This window comes from Rhinopithecus roxellana, chromosome 9 (assembly GCF_007565055.1).
Source record: "Rhinopithecus roxellana isolate Shanxi Qingling chromosome 9, ASM756505v1, whole genome shotgun sequence".
Classification (NCBI taxonomy): domain Eukaryota; kingdom Metazoa; phylum Chordata; class Mammalia; order Primates; family Cercopithecidae; genus Rhinopithecus; species Rhinopithecus roxellana.
The window spans coordinates 38,566,428-38,590,494 of record NC_044557.1 but is presented as its reverse complement, the minus strand read 5'-3'; the positions used below and the strand labels follow the sequence as shown (position 1 = coordinate 38,590,494).

Sequence of the window (24,067 nt, the reverse complement as noted above, 5' to 3'; positions counted from 1 at the left end):
CCTTTCCTAAGGCCCAGCACCATCAGTGAGTTCTTTCATAAAATCAATGCCATGCCTGTCCATTCCTCACTCCTATGTTGTAGAACAGGGAACATTAGATCTAAAATTTGGATTACCCGGTCTTAGCAAGAAGCTTATGTCTTTAATGGAGGCACCTACCAGTCACAAAATAACTATCACTAGTAGCACAAGAAAAGTCACCATTGAACTCTGTACCTGTAGGTTTTCTTAATTTCTTCATTTGATGCTCCCTTATGCAGACCAAGAATTTCGTATAGAGCTTCTCCTGTTGTTGACAGAGTCCGCTGTCTTTGGTTAGGTACGTTACATGCCATTTTCTAAGGCTGCAAAACTAAAGGAGAGAAAATAGCCATGAAGGTTATGCACACTACTTCCCACTCTCTAAAGGGGAAGACAGCTCATTTTTGACCTTTTGTAAAATGACAATCTGAAGAATAGTTGTGTGCCAACTGCAAAAAGAGGGGAGAAAAGGGTTAGGAGAGCCAAAAGCAGAGCTCTGAATCAGGGTGTTAAAGAATACAGGCAACCATGCAAATGGAACAGGGCTTTGTCCACACGGTTAAATAGAAGCAAAATGTCATCTAAACACCCAGTGAATTCAGAATTGTTGAGAATCAATCCTCACAGGCCAGGCAAATGTAGAGTTTTTTGGTCTTTTGTTTTTTCTGGAATTTGTTTAACTTCTTTTTCATATATTTTCCAAATTTAGCCAGCAACGGAAGTGGTGGATATGGGGCAAGCAGTGGCTGGGGGATGTTGTCCAAATTATGCTAAATTTCAGTTAAAAAGGAGGAATAAGTTCAAGAAATCTGTTGCACAACTTGATGACAATAGTCAATAACAATATATTATATATGTATGTGAAAATAGCTAGGAGAGTTGATTTTAAGTGTTCTCACCACACAACAAAAAGAGAAATGAGCTAATGTGTTTGCTAATTAGCTTATCTTAACCATTCCATCATGTATGTACACATAAGGCAAAACATCACACTGTACACCATAAATACACACAATTTTTGTTTGTCAAATAAATAAACAAATCAACATAATAATTCAAATCCTAGGACTACAGAATACAGAGTTAGAGGCCATCTAGGCCATCTTAACAAATGCCTTTTGGGGTGTTCTGGCCAGAGATCATAGTAGTAGATAATTTTCCTATTTGCCATTTAATTTTTCTTTTCCTGGGGAGTGCATAGGTTCCCCACTGCAACTTGTGCTTTTCCTGACACCTGCCTCAGTCTTACCCAATCTCCATTAGTCCACCAGGTGGAAGTACCTAACCCAAGTCAGACCAATTAGAATCCTTCCCTAACATTTTAAAAACATAGAACAATCTCTCAGATGGTGAAACCTATACAATTGAACATTTGAATATTGGTGGCTGGCCTGAATTAAGAGACGGTGAAAGAGAGTGAGAGCCTCAGTGGGGTTCAGTTCCTGGCTCCGGTTGTTCTCGGGTCCACCTGCAACTCTTACCCTACAACAGTTTGTCTATCAACCCTTCCTTGAATTGGGCCAATAAAATTCCTCTCCATGTACAAATGTACACACATATTTTTTTCTTGTTTTTTTCTTGTTTTCAAGTTGTGTTTCAGCTAGGTTTTGGTCACTATCAACCAGGACTCCTAAGTGCTGTTACACTCTCTCAATTAAATACCAGTGGCAGCTCCCTGAGCATCGCCAAGCCAGACTAACTATTGTGGAAGTTTCTTAAATCACTGCACCTACTCTGCCTTTAAGTTGAATGTGGCTTCTGGGTACTTGGGAAAGAATACTTTGGGAAAATAATAGTGATAAACTAAGATATTCAAACCCAACAGATTCAAATGTGTTGTGTTGACATTTCTAGTACAGATAAGAAGAGTTATGTCTGCTTTATCGATTTTTCTCTATATGCAACATCCAAAAGAAACCATTTTGATAGTTTCAATTTGAGGGGAAAATGTATTTCCTCTTCATCATCTATGTCATAAAATAAGAGAGATGTCATGACTCCCATAAATCAACAGATAGTTGTAAAATCAATTTTAACAAGGCACAGAGAAGCATAATTTTCATGCTTGTGAGCACCGTGCTCTATGACTCACTCACTTTGATTGCTTCCTACTTGGATCTTGCTGTCACTAATCCAGGAAAGAGATATGCAGTTTACTGAAGATAATCTACTACACGGATTATGATAACACCCACAGCCGACAATTCAATTATAGTCATGCACCGCTTGACAATGAGGCTATGTTCCAAGAAATGCATCCTTAGGGGATTTTGTCATCGTGTGAACATCACAGAGTGTATTTACACAAACCTAGATAGGAGCACCTACTACACACCAAGGCTATATGGTATAGCCTATTGCTCCTAGACTACAAACCTGTACAGTGTGTTACTGTACTGAATATTGTAGTCAACTTTTTAACACCTAAACACAGAAAAGGTACAGTAAAAATGTAGTATAAAAGATAAAAATTGGTACATCTGTATAGGGCATTTGCCATAAATGGAGCTCAAAGGACTGGAAGTTGTTCTGGATGAGTCAGTGAGTGCGGGATGAGTGAATGTGAAGGCCTAGGTCATGACTGTACACTTTTATATAACGGGCAATGCAGTAGGTTTGTTTACACCAGTACTGCCACAGACACGAGTCATGTGTCACACTACATTATGACAGCTACAATGTCACTAGGCAATAGTAATTCTTCAACTCCATTACAATCTTCCGGGACCACCATTGTATATGTAGTCTGACGTTGACCAAAATGTTGTTATTCAGATGACTGTATTTATTCAGAAGCCTAAAGTGTGGGTTAGGTCTTCAGAGAGGTTGCAGACTAATATGGGATCCAAATGTATAAGCCAAAAATGAAACTAGTGTTCAGAGTCAGAGAAGTTCCAAGTATAGAGATCAAACAGAGGAGGGATCTCCTAGAGGACAGGATTCTGCTTGGGAACCATGCCATTAGAGGCCTCGCTTTGTGCTTGGCACATATTAGGTATCAGGCAAATGTCCGTGGGGTGATTCAAGAGCAAGTGCTTAACTTGAGTGAGAGTGGGAGGGATGGCCTCGCAGAAATAGTGAAGCCTGAACTGAAAGCAATACTACCACTTGCTTCTGTAGAACTTGGTTCATATTTTTCTATTTCAGCCCTTCTATCTAAGTCTAACCTCAGATCCGTATGGCCTTGGTGGCCAGTGACTCTCTTGGTAATCTATTTGCATAAATCAACATGAAGTAGGACTTCTGGGTTTGGGGGCTGAAAGAGGAGGGAGGAAATTTTGACTGGGATCTAGCTCAGAGAGAAGATGAGGGGAGTCTAGACTAGATGATGCCCACTGGTCCCCTGCCCTACCCAAGAATGTGTTTTTGAGCTCCTCTTGGGGATAACTTAGAGACTGAAGAGATGTTTGCATGAGCACTCTGTAAAGACTAAAGGGAACAACGATTTGCAACTCTGAAACCATTTCATAGGGAGAGGCAGCACCCAGGCCAGGCTGGGCCAGCATTTTTCTACAAAGAAAGTAGCAACAGAGAACGTGGCAGAAAGTCAGGGGACACTGCTGCCTGCCCCTTCCCCCGCCCCTTCCTTCCTGCCCCTGCCCCTTCCTTCCCTCCTATCAGGCCTGATAGGAGAAGGGCTGGTCACAGAAGGCCAAGAGTCATTTCAGAAAGCATTTGCAATACCCGCTAGGGATACTCAGAAATATTTGGGGTGTTTGGAAGCTCCAGAATCACAATGTAGGAAAGACTCAGTACCAGCAAGGGGCAGGAAGAGTGAGGGTGGGCAGCTGGGTGGTGGGGTGTGGGGGGCCTTCCGGTTGCTTTGTATATACTTTAGCTGGGGTTAAGAAAGCATCATTGATTCAAATTTTAAAATGGGCATGGTGTGGACTAATGCTAAAGGAGAAAATGGGGATGAAGGGTGGACACTAATCTCCCTGAGCACTGGCACATCTTTGGGAGGATTTTGCAGGAGATGGGGCCCTGTATTTGTACAGGTGAGGTCTAGCAGCACAGCAAAATGAATAAATGAATACCAGGAAGGCCACATTTATTCCCACAGCCAATGGGCCTGGCAACAACAGGGTTTTTACGCTCAACAAAACATTATTCACTTAAATATCTCTGCACCACCATACTCTGAGCTCCTCAGGGGCTGGAATCCGATTTTCTATTAATCTTTGAAATGCAAGTGACATAGCACAGGGCTATGTTCCATAAAAGTCTTAAGAGCTGTCATATTGCATGAAAGGGAAGGAAAACAGGGAATTAGTCTTTACTGAGCCCCTCCTATGCACCAGAAAAACAACTTTCATATGTTGTATCATTTAATCCTGTTATCAGTACTTGGGGGCATCAGAGAGGCACCCCCAAAAGCTTAGGAATAAGATAAATAAAACTGTTTTCTAGAGTTAAAATGGGAGATCAGTGCATGCTGGATCAGGAAAAAAGCTGTCTTATAAAATCATCTTAAAGAGATAAATGGCTCATGGGCCTGCAAGACCTGATAGAACCTGATTAACTGCATAACTGTAACTGACAGTGTCAGGTTCTTCTTGTGTTGGTTATTCAGAAGGATGAGCAGACACGGACAGGCAGAGAAAAACAAATGTGGAGGCCAATGCTGGCTGGGCCATCCAAGCGCTATTGCAAGGAAGGCGGGAAGGGACTCAGGCCCCATTGGCCAGGCAGTTGCTCTTGAGAAAAGCCCATCCAGCAATTTCAGCCCTCGTTGTTAAACACTGGACTCATCTAACTCCATGCTGACAAGTCTCCTGGCTACTATCTGGCATCCTACACAAATCTTCCTCAAGGAAGAGAATGCACCGGTCACATGGATTCAGTTCTTCTCACTGGTCTCAGGGACACTTCTGTCTCCTGGTAAATGAATAAATTGGCATGTGATGATGATTTGTCTTGCCCTGAGATCCACCCACAAGGAGGACATGAATTGGTCACATTGACACAAGTGATCTTCTTCCAAGGATAACTGTTTCCCTTCATAAAATAATAGACATCCAGAGTTTGTGCGCCATCCGGAGAACATGGCTGCAGGGAGTGCGGTCTTCAGCAAGGGCCTGCTCTCTGGCTGCTGCCAACTCAGCTGGTTGAGCTTCAAAGGCTGAGAACCGGACAGCCTTTCGCTGTTTTGACCACGGTAAGATCATGATGTGGTGATGAATGCTGTCATATAAAGTCTCTTAGAAGACCAGCAGCCTGTAAGCCCCCGAGGGGCAGCAGGCATATACCTCTCTGCTTTGCAATCTCATTTTATGGATGAGGGAAGTGAGTCTCCCAGAAGTAAAGCAACTTGCCCAGGTTCACAGAGGTGAGTTTTGAATTTAGCTATCTGGTTCTAAAGCCCATGTTCTTACTAGAGTGTCATATTGAATAACACTTGACATGTCTAAGATGCTTTACAATTTACAATTTCCCCCAACTAGTATCTCATCTAATCCTCACAAGAACTCTGAATAGCAGTGACACTGAACCGAAGCAGCCTTGCACTGTGTCCAGCTACAGGTTGTGAGGGGCCCTGCAGCTCTGTCCAGGGTGAGGGGCCACATGGAGGCGCAGTGGGATGTAAGCGCTACTGCAGCAAGTGTTTTCCCTCTGCACAGCCACTGAGCCTGCACGTGGACTAAGAGGGAGATCCTAACGGAGCTAGTTAGGAAAGTAGAGTTAGCTGGAAGTAGAGGAATGTGTGGGTTATGCAAGAATTTCAGAACTTCTGCAGGGAGCCCAGTTTGTAAGCCACACAGGAAAGAAGATTCCTGGCCTCTGGGTCAAAACCTCCTGAGGATCTCCAGGAAGCCCTGTGGCTCAGGGCTACAGGAAACACATGAGCCACAGCCCTGAGTGTTTCTAGTCTTGTTAAACTTACTCCTACCACCTATGAAAAACCACTCTCTCCTCTCCATTCCCAAACTCCTGGTTCTTATTTTCCCTGCTGACTGGGTGGTGACAGGAGGGGGGCACGTTAGGTTTGGCATTGGGCAGCACTTTTACTGGGTACACCAATGTTTGTGAGCGAAGCAGCCTAACGTTAGCATTCATGCTTTTCACAGAGGAAGACTCCGAGGTTTCTGGAGTTGAGGGTGCCTGAATCCTGTCCAGTATCTTTTCCAGTGTAAGGAAAGCAGCCCTGGGGAGCCTGCAAAGCCCTCTGGTGCCCTTTGAGGATGGTTTTCTCCAAGGCTGCCTCCTTCAAAATTATCCCAGGTGTGGAAAAAGAGAGATGGGTTCAAGCGGGGGCTGCTCCCAGCCCCTTCCAAAGAACAGTCCTGGAAACAGCCTGGAGCCTGTCTTTCCCTGCCCCAGGCCTTTGCTTCTCTACCCTCCCTTTTCTAGTACGGGAAAAAAAAGGGCAGATTCCATTTCTCAAAGAGTTTCATACCTAGAAACTCATACCCGGGAAAACACAGTAGCTAGCTAATTCTTTGGTTTATGATATTTTTTCCAATCATCACTTCATTTAGAAATTGAATCACATTATAATCTATTCCCGCTAAATGAAATCCAGTAGTCAACTTGTTTTACAATATGGATTGATCAATATTCAGAATGGGTAGTATAGAGCGTATATTGTCTGTTTCGTCTTCTTTTGCCCTGTTCCCAAAGATTTCCTTTCAGACAGACATCTTTTAATGAAGAAACTTTTTTAGAAAGTCCATTTGTATTATGTTAAAATGCAAGCAAAAGATAGTTGTTCAATGTAGGAAGTAGTTGGCTGACCCCGCAGACTGAAACACAAAGGAACCAAAAGATCATAAGGCCGCTTTGTGCCTCAAGCAGCAGCAACACACTACCTTTTCTGCCTCCTTGTTAAGTTGGAAACCAGATTCTTCATATATTATTGATTTCTATGATATTTAGTTTCAGATTCAATAGAGCAATACATTGAAACCTTTAATGGGTGTAAAGATGTTATGTCCTGAGAACGTAATAACATGAAAACTCTTCCTTAAGTAACCTTAAATAGTGGGCCCAAAACCTTTTTAAATTCCTTACATAAAATACAACTTTTAAAACCCCTTTTTCTGTAACCTTTTGAATTATAATATTCTTATGCAAATTTCAAGTCTTTATTATTTATTCATAGTCCCTCATCTATCAGGCATCCAATGGGGAGAAAAATCTTGTCAAGCAAAGTCATTAAGTGATTTAATTTTGAACATCCAACACATGATACTTAATCTTCTGAACTTAAAATTACTTTCTAACTGCATGACAAAGCCATTAATATTACAAAAAGCATTGACCTCTTTAGAGTGACTACCAAACCAGGTACTGCTCACGTGCCTCTTGATAATGGATGTAATCGAAAGAAAGTACAGCCCCCCAATGACAATAGGCAATGACTCAAAATGAACAAAAATTTTAAAGATTTTAATTCCAGGGGTCCTAAGAGTGCGGTTCTAAATTTTTCGTGTTGAAATGAAATCTTCATTTCGAAGCAAAAGAAGTTTCACTTATATCTATTATGTGAATTTGAAAAAATAGAAAAAGTCAAACTATGCCTTTCTTGGCAGGGTCCCTTCACAACGGAGAAAATGAATGTGGGCAGAGGAGATTAGATCATTAAACACAGCAAACACTCTCTCCATGGCATTCCCTGGGGAAATCAACACGCTTTGCCATTTTGTCATTACTTCTATGATTCCTTTGTAGAAATTCGTTTAGTGGAGCAAAATTCCCATAAGATACATTTAAGACAATGTATCTTAAAGCTAACTGCACATCCAAAATGCAAACCTTATGTTTAAAAGTAATAATTCTCCCTAGAATGATTACTTATTTGCTATTTGAAAACAATGGTCTCAGCCAGGCATGGTGGCGCACACCTGTAATCCTACTTCTTTGGGAGGCCAAGGCGGGTGGATCACCTGAGGTCAGGCGTTCCAGACCAGCCTGGCCAACATGGTGAAACCCTGTCTCTACTAAAAATACAAAAATTAGCCATGGTAGTGGGTGCCTGTAATCCCAGTTACTCAGGGGGCTGAGGCAGGAGAATCACTTGAACCTGGGAGGTGGAGGTTGCAGTGATCCAAAGTGGTGCCACTGTACTCCAGCCTGGATGACAGAGAACCTGTCTCAAAACAAAAAAAAAAAAACAAAAAAACAAAACAAACAAAAAAAAAGGTCTTTTCTTTGCCCTAGTCCTTACATAAATGGCAACCTGAAGATGTGGCAAGTCAGAATGTTACTAGTAAACCACAGTACCTGTTCCTGGAATCCGGAACCCCAATTCTGTATCCACAAACAGGAACGACTTGCTGTTTTCAACTGGTCTGGAAATAATGTGCAAGGAAATAAAAGAAGGCAACAACAAAAGCTGCTGTTCCATACCTGTTCCACTGTTTCAAAGCAAACAGCTGCTCATTTCCATCCTTCCCCCCTGTGCAGGGTTAAGCGGGTCAATAGAGTCAGGTTACTTTTCATTTGTTACTTTGCCAGCCAATTGGTTATCTCTCTGGAAAACACAACAAAGAGAGAATGAAACATGCATGACCTAAAGCTTGCAATTACAAGGCATCCACTGATACCAAAATATATGCCACATCCCACTTTTGATCCTTTGTCAACTGGTGCTTGGTTCAACCAAACACCACTGAAGAACTGCCTCCAGTGTCTCCAGCAGGACTCTCCATTAAGGAAATAAGCTCATCTCCTGACATGTGAAGTGGGTTCCTTCAAACTTCATTTTCTTTTTGGTCTATGGCTAGTACTGATCAGTTGATTTAAAATTACTGGAAAGACCATGCAACATTAATAAGCAGGAAACTTTAATTGCTCACTATTTATTAACCCAATATTTTCAAATATGCATATTTAACCCTTGTCTAGTTAACAGGCATTGAGTCACAGTACTGACTGCGGTGGTTTTAAGAATTAAGGCATCTCGTGCTAATGCCCATACTCTCACAGACATTAAAAATTCTCGTGAGCCGGGCGCGGTGGCTCAAGCCTGTAATCCCAACACTTTGGGAGGCCGAGACGGGCGGATCACGAGGTCAGGAGATCGAGACCATCCTGGCTAACACGGTGAAACCCCATCTCTACTAAAAATACAAAAAAAAACTAGCCGGGCAAGGTGGTGGGCGCCTGTAGTCCCAGCTGCTCGGGAGGCTGAGGCAGGAGAATGGCGTAAACCCGAGAGGCGGAGCTTGCAGTGAGCTGAGATCTGGCCACTGCACTCCAGCCCGGGCGACAGAGCGAGACTCCGCCTCAAAAAAAAAAAATAAAATAAAATAAATAAATAAAAAAAATAAAAATTCTCGTGAGACAACAATTCTTATGATTTCGAGTAAGATCCTACAGACTAAAAATGTGTTACGTGAGACGGGTTTTATTCCTGAATTTGGCACAGTGGGGTCCTGAAGCCTGAAGGAGTAGTTTAAGTGTGCTGCTTACCAAGACAAGTAGCCCAGCTTCAGGCAATTTTGTGTGAATGATTTAGAGCACTCTCGCCTCTAGAGGGCATTGGTATTTTAGATACCTTCGGATTTCCAGCCAGAGTTTATGAAGCTGCCCATCATCACATAAGAAGAAGAAGGAGGAGGAGGAGGGAGGAGGAGGGAAGAGGAGGGAGGAAGTAGGAAGGAGGAAGGAGAAGAGAGGAGAAGAACAAGAAGAAGAAAAAGAAGGAAGAAGAAGAAGAAACTCAAATTTAGAACTTAATACCCAACTTCCAGCATCACCTCAATTTAAGGACAGTGTCCTTTGATGAAATAAAAATAGTTGCTATATATATATGGTAAGCTTTGCATGTTTATTGCAGCACTATTCACAATAGCAGAGACTTGGAATCAACCCAAATGTCCATCAGTGACAGACTGGATTAAGAAAATGTGGCACATATACACCATGGAATACTATGCAGCCATAAAAAAGGATGAGTTCGTGTCCTTTGCAGAGACATGGAGGCAGCTGGAAACCATCATTCTCAGCAAACTATCGCAAGAACAGAAAACCAAACACTGCATGTTCTCACTCATAGGTGGGAATTGAACAATGAGATCACTTGGACACAGGAAGGGGAACATCACCAGGGCCTATTGTGGGGAGGGGGGATGGGGGAGCGATAGCATTAGGAGATATACCTAAAGTAAATGACGAGTTAATGGGTGCAGCACACCAACATGGCATATGTATACATATGTAACAAACCTGCACATTGTGCACATGTACCATAGAACTTAAAATATAATAATAAATAAATAAATATGGTGAGCTTATGGGTAGCTTTTCAAAAATGTATGTTTTAGTTTATGTTTCAGATTTAGTCTAATAAGAAATACTTTTAGTAAGAGTCATTCTTTTTGCACAATTAATCACTCTCCTTAACCATTAATCTTTATTTTAAAGTATTACATAGAACATTAGTTTCAAAAAGTTAACTAACGCAGAACTCTTCAGCGAAGTGGAACTGTAGCTGAGTTTCAAAGAGAAAGTGCAGTATTCATTCAACAATTAGTCACCTATTGAATTCAAACACTGGACTAACTGCTAGAAATATACTGATAAACAAAAGTCAACACAGACCCTGGGTGTGTGAGTCAAAGAGTTACAGCCTTCTGAGAGAGGCAGTGAGCAATGAAATGGTCACCCAAAAAAGTGGAAAAGTGAGACTTTGGAGAGATACTACAAGAACATAATATCAGTGAACAGAGGAAGATTAGAGAAAGCTTCCCTGAACAAAAACATCTGGGCAGAGATCTGAAAAGAACCAGATAAAGGAGTTGCTGGTAGTAGCAAATATATTCCAAGCAGGTGGAAGAGCATGTTCAAAGGTCCTATGTGCTTAAGTCGGAGAAATTAAAAGGACATACTGATGCGTACTGTCATACATAAGACGTCATTACATGCCTGTAAGCATATGGCTTCCGATATCAAAAGATACGTCCAGAGATCAATGGGATCATATTCCACGTAACCAGGTGAGGCTTTCTAGAAGTGGTGAGTTTCAAATGATGTTTGCAAAAGGAAATAACTCATGGTAAGCACATTAAACAATTCTTTGATTCAAAATGCACTAATGTATTGTAAAAGCATTGCCAAGTGGATCATTTATATTTTGAAAAAGAGAACTTAGTAGATCTTCCAAGATTGAACCAAAGAGTCCTGTCTCTGAGGTGGGAAACTGAAGATAGAACCATGATGGGGAGGAGGGTTTTACATGCTAATCTTCCTTGTTTTCTCTATTTGTGGGGTCTTCACCATTCCTTTAGGGGCTTCTAGGGAACTTTTATACACCTCTTTCAATTGCCACGTATGGTTAGGGTTATTTTAAGAAATGACTGGTGCACCACCACAGAATCTGCAGCAGGTACCAGCTGAATTATTTGAATATTCCACCCGAACTATCTAACACATAAGCATTAGGGTTACATAGTCTTTCTTTTAAATTTCATATCTCAGCAAGCTCAAACACCACTTGTTTTGAACATGTGATGTGCAAGGACATGATGAACAAACATTATTATTACTAATATTGTTATTATTTTTACTACCTCTCTACATCATTTGTGTTATTAGTATTACAATATATGAAACTCAAGCCATCACTTTGTAAATTTCAAAGAGATAAATCATCTGGTCAAGATTCATTGCATTAACTTACTTGGGAAAGGGAAAAAAACAGGTGGTTGCTTTGATTGCATAAAATGAAAAAGCTGTCACTACTACTTCCGTGTCTAAGACGTCGCTACTGAACAATTCTGGCAATTCTTCTGTAAAATCAAGTGCCTATATGTTTCTTCAGAAGAACAAACTGGTTAATTCCTATTATGTTTTATCATTTTACAAAGTTAAAAAAGTCCCTTTTAAAGAGAAGTTACAAAAGGGAGAGAATTTTAATGTGCTGAAATCTATAAACATGTATAAAACATAGAATTACAGAAGGTGAAGCAGAGAGACCTAGATTATAACTCTCTCTAGAAGCACTTGGAAAGATTTTAAGAATTCTGACGCCTGGGGCCCACCCAGACTATCCCAAAGCAAAAATCTGGCTCAGTGGTGCTGGGCTTGTGTACTTTTTAAGGCTCATGGGGGTGGTTCTAGAGAGCTGCCTGGGTTGAGAGCCCCTGTTTACCCCCGTGTCAGAGAGATCTGACTGCCGACAGCTCTCCAGTCAAGCAATGTGGAAAACACCTGCTGACCAGCAGCTCTCCGGAGGAATTTCCCACTGCCTGGGTTTCCCAAGAAAACATTTACTGAAGATAATGGTATCCTTGTGAAAAAACACAAAATAAAATTCAGTTTGACTCAAGAAGGAGTATCCAAAAACATTCTTATTTCTTAAACATTGGGCAAGTCGCTTTTTTTTTTTTTTTTTTTTTTTTTTTGAAACGGAGTCTCGCTCTCTCGCCCAGGCTGGAGTGCAGTGGCCGGACCTCAGCTCACTGCAAGCTCCGCCTCCCGGGTTTACGCCATTCTCCTGCCTCAGCCACTTGAACAGCTGGGACTACAGGCGCCCGCCACCTCGCCCGGCTAGTTTTTTGTATTTTTTAGTAGAGACGGGGTTTCACTGTGTTAGCCAGGATGGTCTCGATCTCCTGACCTCGTGATCCACCCGTCTCGGCCTCCCAAAGTGCTGGGATTACAGGCTTGAGCCACCGCGCCCGGCCTCTTTTTTTTTTTTTTTTTTTTTTTGAGTCTCACTCTGTTGCCAGGCTGGAGTGCAGTGGCACCATCTTGGCTCACTGCAACCTCTACCTCCCGGGTTCAAGCGATTCTCCTGCCTCAGCCTCCCAAGTAGCTGGGACTATAGGCACATGCCCCTACTCTCGGCTAATTTTTTGTATTTTAGTAGAGACCGGGTTTCACCATGTTTGCCAGGATGGTCTCGATCTCCTGACCTAATGATCCGCCTGCCTCAGCCTCCCAAACACAGGTATGAGCCACCGTGTGTGGCCGCAAGTCACTTTCTTGAAGCCTATGTCACCCCTGAAAATCATCATAAAATATAAACCCATTTTACTTTTTGTCTCCTAGAATTTTTATTAAATGTCTACTATGATGTGCCAAGAATTATACTAAGAACACTTATATACATAGATTATTTTCTACGGTTGAAGTTTGGGAAAGTTTTAAGAAGGTACTCTCTCCCTGCCTCCCAAAATGGGAACACAGTACATTGGAAGAGCTTTAAGAATTTGAATGTGTAATCCTGATAGATTTCATTCCAAATTTAAAATGCATCAGTGGATGGAATGAGTTATACAACAAATGGAAATTGCTCCCCCTGTGTCACAGTGCAAGACACTATACTGGGTATTTTGGGAGACTAAGAGGCGGTGATGATGATGATGATGATGATGATAATGATGATGTTAGTGATAATAGCTAACACTAACTAGATTATCTCACTGAAGCCCTAAAAAGTATAAAGTGGACTGGGCGCAGTGGGTCACGCCTGTAATCCCAGCATTTTGGGAGGCCAAAGCTGGTGGATCACCTGAGGTCGGGAGTTTGAGACCAGCCTGGCCAACATGATGAAACCCCATCTCTACTAAAAATACAAAAACTTAGCCAGGCATGGTGGTGGGCACCTATAATCCCACCTACTCAGGAGACTGAGGCAGAAGAATCGCTTGAACCCAGGAGGCTGAGGTTGCAGTGAGCCAAGATCACACCACTGCACTCCAGCCTGGGCAACAAGAGTGAAATTCCATCTCAAAAAAAAAAAAAAAAAAAAGTATGAAGTGGGTGTTTTTATGCACTCATTTTCTAGAGGAGGAATTTAAGATTGAGGAGGTTGAGTGAATTGCCCAAGGTGACCAGCCAGTAAACAGTGGACTCTGGCTTTGAAATCAGGCTGGTTGATTCCATAGCTCAAGCTGTCACCCATTACAGAGCTTTGCTTCAGGAGCTTGTAATTCCAGGGGACTGCTGCCTACTATATTCCCTTGCTTATCAGTCTATGACTGTGCCAAGTGGTGCATGTTTTAAAGCTCAAGAAAAACATTGGGGTAATGGACTTAAACAAGGAACCACCAAGCGTGTTCACTAATAAAATCCAACTCACAGTTCTAGTGTCAAGGTTAAGAACTTACTTCCTTTGGTTAAGTACACTTTTGGTTAAGTAAAGCTCAGAACCTGAGAACTGTGCTACAAAAAAAAATATTGACTGAGTCTTGGTCCCTGCTAGGCAACATAATATGTATTCCACATGTGTGAAATTTAAACACCTTGTTGCTTACTTACAGTAAGCAATTGCTGTAATAAACCAAGGAGGCTTCAGGTCAAACAGATGCATTTGTTTGACAAAACGTAAATAGAACTTTGATCCCTGATTTTGCCAGTAGTTATTTTCTGTTCCCATTAGCCTAAGATGTCTCTAGTGTTAGCTTAAATAAAGGTAGAAAACAAAAACAAGGACGGTATTCCCTGCTCAGGACAAATGTCCTTTTTAGTGGGGTTTCTAATATGGAAGTTGCTCTGCAAATTGTTGTCTGAATGTGGCTAAGCAACCTACAAAGTCATGAGTACCCAGAACCCAAAATACTTTCTAATTCTATTTGTTTGGTGATGGTAACAGCATGGGCCTGAAGATATATCTTTATCTTAACTCTAAATAAACCTCTTTCACTCAGCCCAAGTAACAGACACATATTTGAAAGAGAAGGAAATGCTAAAGACTCCCTCCTGAGATTAATGACACCACTTACGTCACACTGGATCAATTCCTAAGTGCTTTCACAGGTCATATCGTATCCATTATTTGGTACTATTAACAGGTGCCCATTTTAAGAAAGGTAACCTGTTAGGTGTGATTGTGTGACTTCTGCCAAGCATGAGCATCAGTCATGAGGGTCACAAATCTGGAACTGGAATCCAAGTGGTCTGCTATCAAATTATGTCCTTCTTGATCCCAGTTAAATAAAAAGACTGAATGGAGCAAGCAAATTGTAAATGACAAAGGGAACCCCCTCATGGCCAGGTAGCCCCCGCAGTGGTCACTGGTCTTGGAAGCAGGGCAGTCCCTCTGCCTGCCTTCTGGGCCCACTGCACCAAGCAGATCATGGCCTTGCACGAGTTCCCATTATCCACAGTGGATCTTCTCGGTGGAATGTTTCAACTTGCTCGTGGAGGTCACAGCCATGCCCTCATACTCTCTTTTACAGATACACATTCTCCCCTCATTTTGCTGAAGTTTTCTCTTTCATACAAAAAGCCAAGGCTCACTAAATTGCCATCAAGTCATTAGTAGGGCTTCTGGTCTGCAAAGCCATCTGCTTTCCTGCAGAGCAAGTGCTCCTTTGCTATTTACAACATGCTGTTGCTAAGAACAGTCTTGCTCTCTGCTGAGTGTCATCAGAAGGTGCCCATAACCGTATGGCTAACATTGAGTGGCCTGTCCCAGAGGTGAGAATGGATAAAGCCCCTGTCTGAATGAGCTGTGTCATCTGCTACAGATTCTTCCACAAGTACACACTCCCCCTTGGGGCCCAGACACTCACGATTAGACAGGCGATGGTGCTGGTAGTATCTCCCTCTGCTGCCCACCTCTGGCAAGGCACCTCTCCCAGGTGGTCTCTCCTCCCAGGCCTCAGGTCACCCTGGAGATCAGCCCAGCCACCCCTTCACAGGGCCCCCAGCACCCACGAAGCCTCCCATGCCCTCAGTAGCTCTGCTCCTGCTCCTTCCAGAGCCTTTTAGGAGCCTTTAGAAAATTTTCTATATTTCTCCAGAACCATAAATGCTCTGCTGTCAGTGGGAAGCTACCAGAGGGCAGCTGTCAGTGGGAAGCTATCAGCAGGAAACTGTTCAAGACCCCAGACATACACACCGGTGAACTGGTCCCTGTTGCCGAAGCCCCACTGCTGTTGAGGCAACAACAGTGCAACCTCAGCAATCCCTCGACCTTCCCTGGGGAATCCTCCATTCTCCCAGGGCCAGGTCTCACCTCCAGATGCGAAGTGGAACAACTCACGGAACCAGTTTAAAAGGATGAGCCCAGGAAGTAATGAGCTGGGTCCCTGCAAGAAGTAGCTCTGACCTGGGACACAGTCCTAGCCCTGCTGTAGAACAGACCAGAGCTGGACAATCTCACGCCTGGGTGGGAGAGCAGGCAAGGAGTGCTGCCCCACAGGTCCTCCTGCCCCAGGCCCTGGGCGTGAACATCCAGCAAGTGGCCCCAAAAGCCTCCTCTGCAACTTTCTTAGAAGTCTGAGCAAAATATTCAAATGAATACATGTTCAATTCAGCACTTCTTAGTTCTTAAACTTAAAAAGAAAAAAAAAAAAGTTGGGTGCCAGGTTTGCAGTCCTAAAGCAGGACCGACCCACCATTCAGTATGACTGTGGTGCCCTCTGGTGTTCATAAAGAAAGAAACTGTAAACAGGAGTTACAACTTCAAAATGTTTCTCACCCCAAATCACCCTTGATTTTCCATGTGCCTGATGCCTGTCTCCCAGCCACCTAAGATGATGAGAACTGCCTAGAAAAACACTCCTGGAAACATCCGGGTGGGGCAGGTCATGTCTGGAGAGGACACTGCCCTCTTGGTGCATTCTTCTGAAACTAGAGTTTTGCAATAGCATCCCACAGCTCATCTGTTGGGGGATTTATAAACTACAAAAATCTGGGGTTTTTTTTGTAAGGCTTCTGTCTGAAGGGAGAAACATTGGAGCGACCGTGGAAATTCTGAGATCTCCACTCCATCCACTCTTCAGCTATGTCAAGACGAAAGACCCCTGAGAGATCCAGGTAGCAAATGACAACAAAAACCCGAGACAATCAGCCAGTTCACCAGCAGTGAATAAGTGCTGCTGGGGGCTGCTGGGGGAATGCCAAGGCTAAGAGATGTCCTTCACCTCTCAGAACAACAATACCTGGCACTTAGTGGGAAGGACCAGATCATGGTAAAGAAAACACGTGCTGGAAGAGGGAAGGTCCCCTAGGAACAGAGACAGGGAAAGGCAAAAGCCGACCTTCCCTTTGCTGTTCATGTGGAAGAACTTCCATGCCCTCCTGCCCAAACGTGAGGCTGTGACCGGGTTGTCAGCTTCCCCGCGCTGCCGTAAATGGCACAAACCGCGTAGCTTAAAACAACAGGAATGTCTTCTCCTACAGGTGTGGAGGCCAGAAGTCTGAAGTCAAGGTGTCTGCAGGGTTGGTTGTTTCTGGAGCTCCAAGGGGAGTCAGTTCCATGTCTTTCTCTTGGCCTCTTGTGCCGCCAGCAATCGTGGGTGTGTGTCACCGTGGTGTGCCTCCAATGTCACATGCTGTTCTGCCCTGGGTCTGCGTCTTCACATGGTTTTCCCCACTCTGTATCTATCTGTATCTCTTCTTCTTTTCTAAGGAGGACTCCAGTCACATGGGATTAAGGGCCCACCCTACTCCAGTAAGGCCTCATCTTAACTTAGATCTTAATTATATCTTCAAAGACCCTGCTTTGAAATAAGACCACATCCACAGGTACCAGAGATTAGGACATGTCTCTTTTAGAGGCACAACACATTCAATCCACAACAGGATTGTAAAATTGCACAGATTTGGAGATTTTATTTAGGCCTAGGCAGTGGTGCTGGGAAATATTTGATAAAGTAGATTTCCAGGGATGGGGGGGGCATTAGTGGAGGGAAGCCCTGGTTTGTAATGTTTGCTGATTTCGCTTCCAGGCCTATTTCAAGCTATCAGCATAACAACTGGCTTGCAAAACTCCTGAAAATTCAACAATGTGTGGCTCTCTTTCATTGGTAGTAACCATGCCCTTGGGCCTATTTTATGAAAAATGTCAATAGCTAAAAGGAGTTATTTATTACAGTTTTTAAATGCATATTTTGTATTATTGAGGACAAGATGTCCCAACAACTTTTGATTATCTATATGTAAAATGACCAATTTGTATGTAATTCATATCCAATTTCAAATCTGAGCGTGCGTCCAGGTAGATCTGTTTTCTGGGTCTCCATTATCCTAAAACAGCATCAGCCTTCTCCTCCCAGCCCCTCCAGACACCTGCCCCCACCTCTGATGTCCTCATCACTCACAGATTTCCCATCTCCCTAGGTGTGACAACTCCACCATATTCTTTGAGGTGACCCTGGCACTCAGCTTCTACTCTTTCTATCCCAACCTTGTCATTGGCCTGGGGACCTTCAGCACCACCGTGGCCCTCCCAGCCAGCAACCCCTCCCTTGTCAGATCTTGGATGCCCTCCACCTCTCAAATCTGAAACTCCAGCCTCGCCTCTCTGCCCACCACTGCCACCTTGCCAACAACTCCCTTATGTACATGATGCTTACATCTCGCTGATACCTCCGAGCTCCCCAAACCTATCTGCTGGGTCCCTTTCTTCAGCCCCTTCCCTGTTCAATGAAATCTCTGGGATCACCATTGTAACTGCTGCCTTGTCAATACACCTAACTCTATCCACCACCCCAGCCAACACTGGACCGCATGTCCATCTGCTGGTGGGGTGAATGCTGGAGCTGCAAACCCAGGGTCTCCAGTGCTAGGGTCCTGCAACCCTACCCAGCACCCTCTGTGTGTCCCAGTAAGACCTTTTACCATTCTCCACCACTCCTCAGCATTCGCATCTCACTTCCAGCAAAAGACATTCCCACCTACATCACACACACACACACACACACACACACACACACAAATAGAATCCTCCCTTGTTAACAAAGTGTGTTCATATAGGGTCATTTGACCCACACACCTGGGACAGGCAGGCACAGCAAGTGTTATTCCCACTTTGTAAATCAAACTGAGGCTCAGAGGGGTTTCATGTACACATCAGACAGTTATTAACAGAGCGAGGGTAGGAACATGGATCTCCCAATTCTGAGCATCCCAGGTCAAGCGGTGCGGTGATTTTACCAGTGGGACCTTGGTATCCAGAACGAGCTCCCACATCTCTGGACACCATCCAAATTCTCTGTCCACCTCTAGGGTGTGCTACCTTCTCAACTATGATTCAATTGCTCTCAAGGCACCTAAAGTTTATTTACCCTTCATGCTACCAAAAAGAAAAAAAAAAAAAAGCAGAATGATCTTGAAAGCAAGAAGCAGTTTTTTTTTTCCTTTCCTCTGAGAGTTGTTACCACCAATTGTGTTTCCTTGTGGAAGTGTTTGGCTGGTAGAGGATTCTCAGAGTCCTCGGCTGAAACAAGACAGTTCACCCTCTGCTCCTGTGGTCTGGTTCAGAGCTCGGGAGCTGACCAAGGGTCTGATCAGGAAACATCTTCCCATGGAAGCCAAATGCGCGTCTGGAGACCCATCAAGGTATCATGGATAAGAATCCGCTGGGTGGATCCAATGCTGTGGGCTTACATGGATGAGATGATTTTCTGTAAACACATAATACGAGCCAAATCCACTTCCTCTGGGAATGGGAGTCCTAAGTGAGTCATATTCTAGTCAATTAGGAATCTCAGCTCTTTCCCAGGCCTTCCAGCAAAGCATGCACACCGAGGGAATCTGTTTCTGTTAATATAAAAAGTACTTCCCTATCCCAGTTCCTCTTCCAGTACCTTTGTTTGTGTTGCACCCACATGGCTGTACATGGAGGCAAATATGCAAAACAGGTGCCGACCTCCCATGTGGCCCTGGGCCAGCCTGCGTGCCTTCCCGCAAGGCCACCCCCAGGATGTCCTGTTCTTTGATCTGCCTGCACTGGGTCAGTCCAGGGGGCTGACCCCATCCTACCCCATAAGAACTGATGTCTGTGGGATACACCAGAAGCACTGGACTGGGACACGGATGGCTTGGCTTCTAACTGTGTGAACTTGGGGAAGGCCCATGCCCTCCTGAGTCTCCGATTCCTCCTCTGCAAAATGAGAGTTTTGCTATGGGCGAATCTAACTGGGCAATGCCATGAGGACTGCTTATGTTTTCACGATGAAGGGGACTCCGTAGAGCAGAGAGTGCTGCAGGGAGTTGAGGACAAAGGAGTTGCTTTTATACAAGATTTATTTAGGGGCTCATAGTTATGTTTAGAATTGAACAATGTTTTTGCCAAGCTCTAGTGGAAATGGAAAACAAGGAACAGCAATGTATCAGGCAATGAGGAGCAAATAAAAAGAAGGGAAAGCCCAGGCCTGCTCGTGGGTGAATCAGCAGGCAGCACACACCTGCAGAGCCATTGATTCATGCACATTTTAAGTAGTTTTTATGGACAGATTTTGAGGAGAGATGGAACAGGATTGGACTGGGCCTTTGGGCCATTTAAGGCAATCTAGGGTGCTCTTGGTGGCTCTGAGGACAGCAGTTTAAAAGGATGCCTCCTAGTCCTTGCCCATGGCTGCCTCATGGGGAAGCTGTCACTGTCTCTCTCCCAAACAGGGTGGGGTGGTGGGAAGAACACAGAAATGTTGTGAACATTAAACAATAATATCCACACAAAATACAAGCACGTAGCTTTCAACAAATGCTAGCAACTCTTCGTGCTTCTGTGGGTCATCTCAAAGGCCAAGGAAAGAGGAGCCTTCTCCAGGCTCGCAGCTGCACTCAGGTCCCACATGTTCAGGCATGCCTGCCCCGCTGCTGCCCTGGGTTTTGGCCAGTGGCCAATGCCTTCACCTCTCCTCCATCCTAAGAAGGGAGTCCCAGGGCTTGTGGGGAGCACAGCACCAGTGCTGGGAGGCAGTGGTCATACTGGTTCAGAGCACCCAGCTGAGTCTTAAGACTTGTGTTGAAATCTTGGTCCTGCCATTTACTAGCTGTGCTGCCTTAGACAAGTGTTACTTCAATTCTCTGAGGCTCAGTTCTTCATCTCTAAAATGTGCAATCATTTGTTAAATAAACAGCTGTGGAGTAAATGGGAATAAGGCCACTTTCCACATGGGAGGTCTTTGTAGCAATTAAATGAGGTAATTACTAGGCCAACTGATGACATAGTAAGTGCAATGATTAATTTTATGTGTCAACTTGACTAGGCTGTAGGGTGCCCAGATATTTGGTCAAACATGATTCTGGGTGTGTCTGCCTGGGTGTTTTCGGTGAGATGAACATTTGAATCATTTGAATCAGTTGACTGAGTAAAGCAGGTTGCTGCTGCCCACCCCACCCCGACTGTGAGTGGCCCTCATCCAATCAGTTGAAGGCCTGAATGGAACAAAAAGACTGACCCTCCTGCCTCACTGCTTTGAGCTGGGACATTGGTTTTTTTTTCTACCTCCAAACTCAAACTGAAACATTGGCTCTTCCTGGGTCTCAGGCATGCTGAATGCAGATCCTGGGACTTGTCAGCCTCCATAACCATATGGGCCAACTCCTTATTTTATATATGTATATATATGAAATACATACATTACATACATATGTCCATCTCTCCTATTGGTGCTGTTTCTCTGAAGAACCATGACTAGTACAATAGGTGCTTAAGAAAAAATAATAGGTTGCTTTTAATTATTTCTATTTCTGTTATCTCAAAACTAAGCAAGAAATGACGTCTAAATTGTAAAGCTGACTGAAATTATGTTAAGGGATAGGAGGAAATGCCAATAATGACTTAAATAGCACTTATTATTTGTATGCTATTCAGATGGTATCTTTTATCTTCTAAAATGAGCGTTTATAATAACATGTGTATATCAATTGTGGCAATATCATTACCTTAAATTCTGGGAAATGCATTTTTAAATATATATTGATAACTACCTCCTTCTAGTTGTATAGTTCTTTAAAATTAAAGAATTATATTAATTGGACTATGATTTTACCATTCCCTAGTTATGATGAAATCACTGATATGCAAACCTGACGGTCTGCTAACGAGGGTGAAGAAAGTGCTCACTGATTGCTTCTGCAACTTATAGAGGTGGTGAGGGGCTCTCACGAACATGCGCCCAGGAGAAAGCCATCACTACGAGATTCCAGACACAAGGGAGGACTGTGAGCAGCCTCAAGATGTGAATAAGGAAAGACTCATGCCTGTAATTTCAGCATTTTGGGAGGATGAGGCAGGCAGATCACTTGAGGTCAGGAGTTCAAGACCAGCCTGGCCAACATGGTGAAACCCCTGTCTCTACGAAAAATACAAAAATTAGCAGGGAATGGTGGTGGGCACCTGTAATCTCAGCTACTGGGGAGGCTGAGGCACAAGAAACACTTGAACCTGGGAGGCGGAGGTTGCAGAGAGCTGAGATCATGCCACTGCAATCCAGCCTGGGTGACAGAACAAGACTCTGTCTCAAAAAATAAATAAATAAATAAATAAATAAAAAAGAAAAAAAAAAAAGAACATGCCACAACAGCACAGACTACAGGTGGAGGAGGAAAAGAAGACCTCACCACTCTGTCAAGTGGACTTACCAATAGAGGAAGGGGGCAGTGGTGGCAGGGGAGGAACAGAGCAAGTCGATCGTGACCCATGATTCTGGAGATGAACTACTTTCTGACAATATGACAATAAGAAAAGATGCAGTCAGAAGACATGGTATGTTTAGTTTCTTTAAGGTTCTAGGTAGGAATAAAGGATGTAAGGGGATTTTAATCTTTTGTTGTATAGGCCATGACTTTGAAGAGAAAGGAAGATGTAGGAAGGGGACTGTTGGCCCGGGATGGTGTCAAAAGACACAGTTGACTTTCTGGTGATGACTCTGAGCTACCAGATATTAAATAGCCATCAAGAAGCACCGTGAAGACCATGAAGGCTATCAAATAACCCAGCTGGCAGAAGACTTGCCTCCTAATGAAGACTTTCAACTGAAATCTGAGTTGGAGAGGAAGACAGGCTCCATTATATTTACACTATGAAGGGCAATAAAAGATAAAATGCCCAATATTTTTTAGAAAACATAGCAGGAAGACTACCAGGAACAGTATTTATAGGCACAGTTGTTTATTCACCAAGGTTTATTGAATAACTAGTTGCCCTGGAGACTGTAACAAATGAATGAGATCCAGGCCCCATATCAACTGGAAGTGTCTTCTCCGAAGCAAATGTCTGAGGAGCCGTCGACCACCCCCACTCTCACTGTCAAAAGTTTCATCTCTGAGAAGGGAGAGAGAAATCCAGTCTCTTTAGAGGGCATCAGCAGGAAGTGATGCTGTGCCATGGACAGTATCATTTCTAGGCCATGCCAGAAACCCAGGTGTCTCCCTTCTCTCACCCTCTCCATTTAAACCATGCTGATCAATTAACCAGGCCTAATCACGCCTCCTTTCTAAAGCTCTCTGAAGTCCACTCTCTTCCTGTTTCTTGAATAGAGGTAGTGAACTTGGTCACTACCCTTGACCAAGCTTATTATCTCCTGCCAGACTTCTAACTGACAGTCCTTTCTCCAGTCTTTCTCTGGTCCCCATATACTAATTCCTTTAAAATGCAAATATTATCCCATCACTGCCCTGCTGATAACTCTTCAAACTTGCCCGTTGATCTTTAGCTAAAAGTCCAGCTTCTTAGCAGGGCTAGTCCCTGGGACTTGCCCCTGCCTCCAGTGCCACTTCTTCCCAATGCCATCCTGTCCACTCAAACCCAGTTTCTACTAACTACTATGCACGTTTGGCTCCATGAACACACCATTCTGTCTGTCCTCTGAGTCTTTACACATGCTCTTCCCTGTCTCAAAACATTCTTCTGCTCCCTTCGCCCTGGTCTCCCAATCTCACCTGGCTCACTTCTTCACCACAAAGGGTTAAAATTTTTTAAATGTCAGGAAAGTGTCACAAATGATGGAGGTAGGAAGCAGTGGCCCCTGGGAAGTGGGAATCCCGGAGGAGGCTGCATTAGGAGTTCAACTATCAGAAAAGCTGAAGAAATTGCATGAGCAAGACCATGGAGGCAAGAAAAGTACTGGGCAAGCTGGAAAATTGAAGGCAGACAGATCTGCCTGGTGCATAAGAGGTGGGGAGGAATGGGTAAATGGGTGGCCAAGGGGAGAGGCTTGGTCCAGTGAAGCTAGAGAAGGTGAGAGGCCTTGAAAACCAAGCAAAGGAGTTTAGTCCTTGTTTTACAAACAATGGGAAAAGCTTGAAACTGGGGAGTGCTGATTTCTATTTTAGAAAGGTGTGGCCAACGAGTGCAGAGGAATGGGGCTGGAGAGATGAGTGACCTTAGAGGAAGATGAGGAGATGAGGGCCCAGACCA

General features: G+C 43.7%; 1 protein-coding gene across 3 annotated transcripts in view; it reads right to left on the bottom strand.

Moving 5' to 3' along the window:
- Positions 1-24,067, bottom strand: part of DNAJC5B (DnaJ heat shock protein family (Hsp40) member C5 beta) — a 119,537-nt gene that overhangs the window by 52,126 nt on the left and 43,344 nt on the right. For all 3 annotated transcript variants that reach the window (XM_030938004.1, XM_030938006.1, XM_030938005.1), the window contains 2 exons: positions 8,371-8,494; positions 217-352 (listed from right to left, as the gene is read on the bottom strand). In XM_030938004.1, coding sequence (XP_030793864.1) covers positions 217-335 — 119 coding nt within the window. In that variant the 5' untranslated portion in view covers positions 336-352; positions 8,371-8,494. The remainder of the gene's footprint in view (positions 1-216; positions 353-8,370; positions 8,495-24,067) is intronic.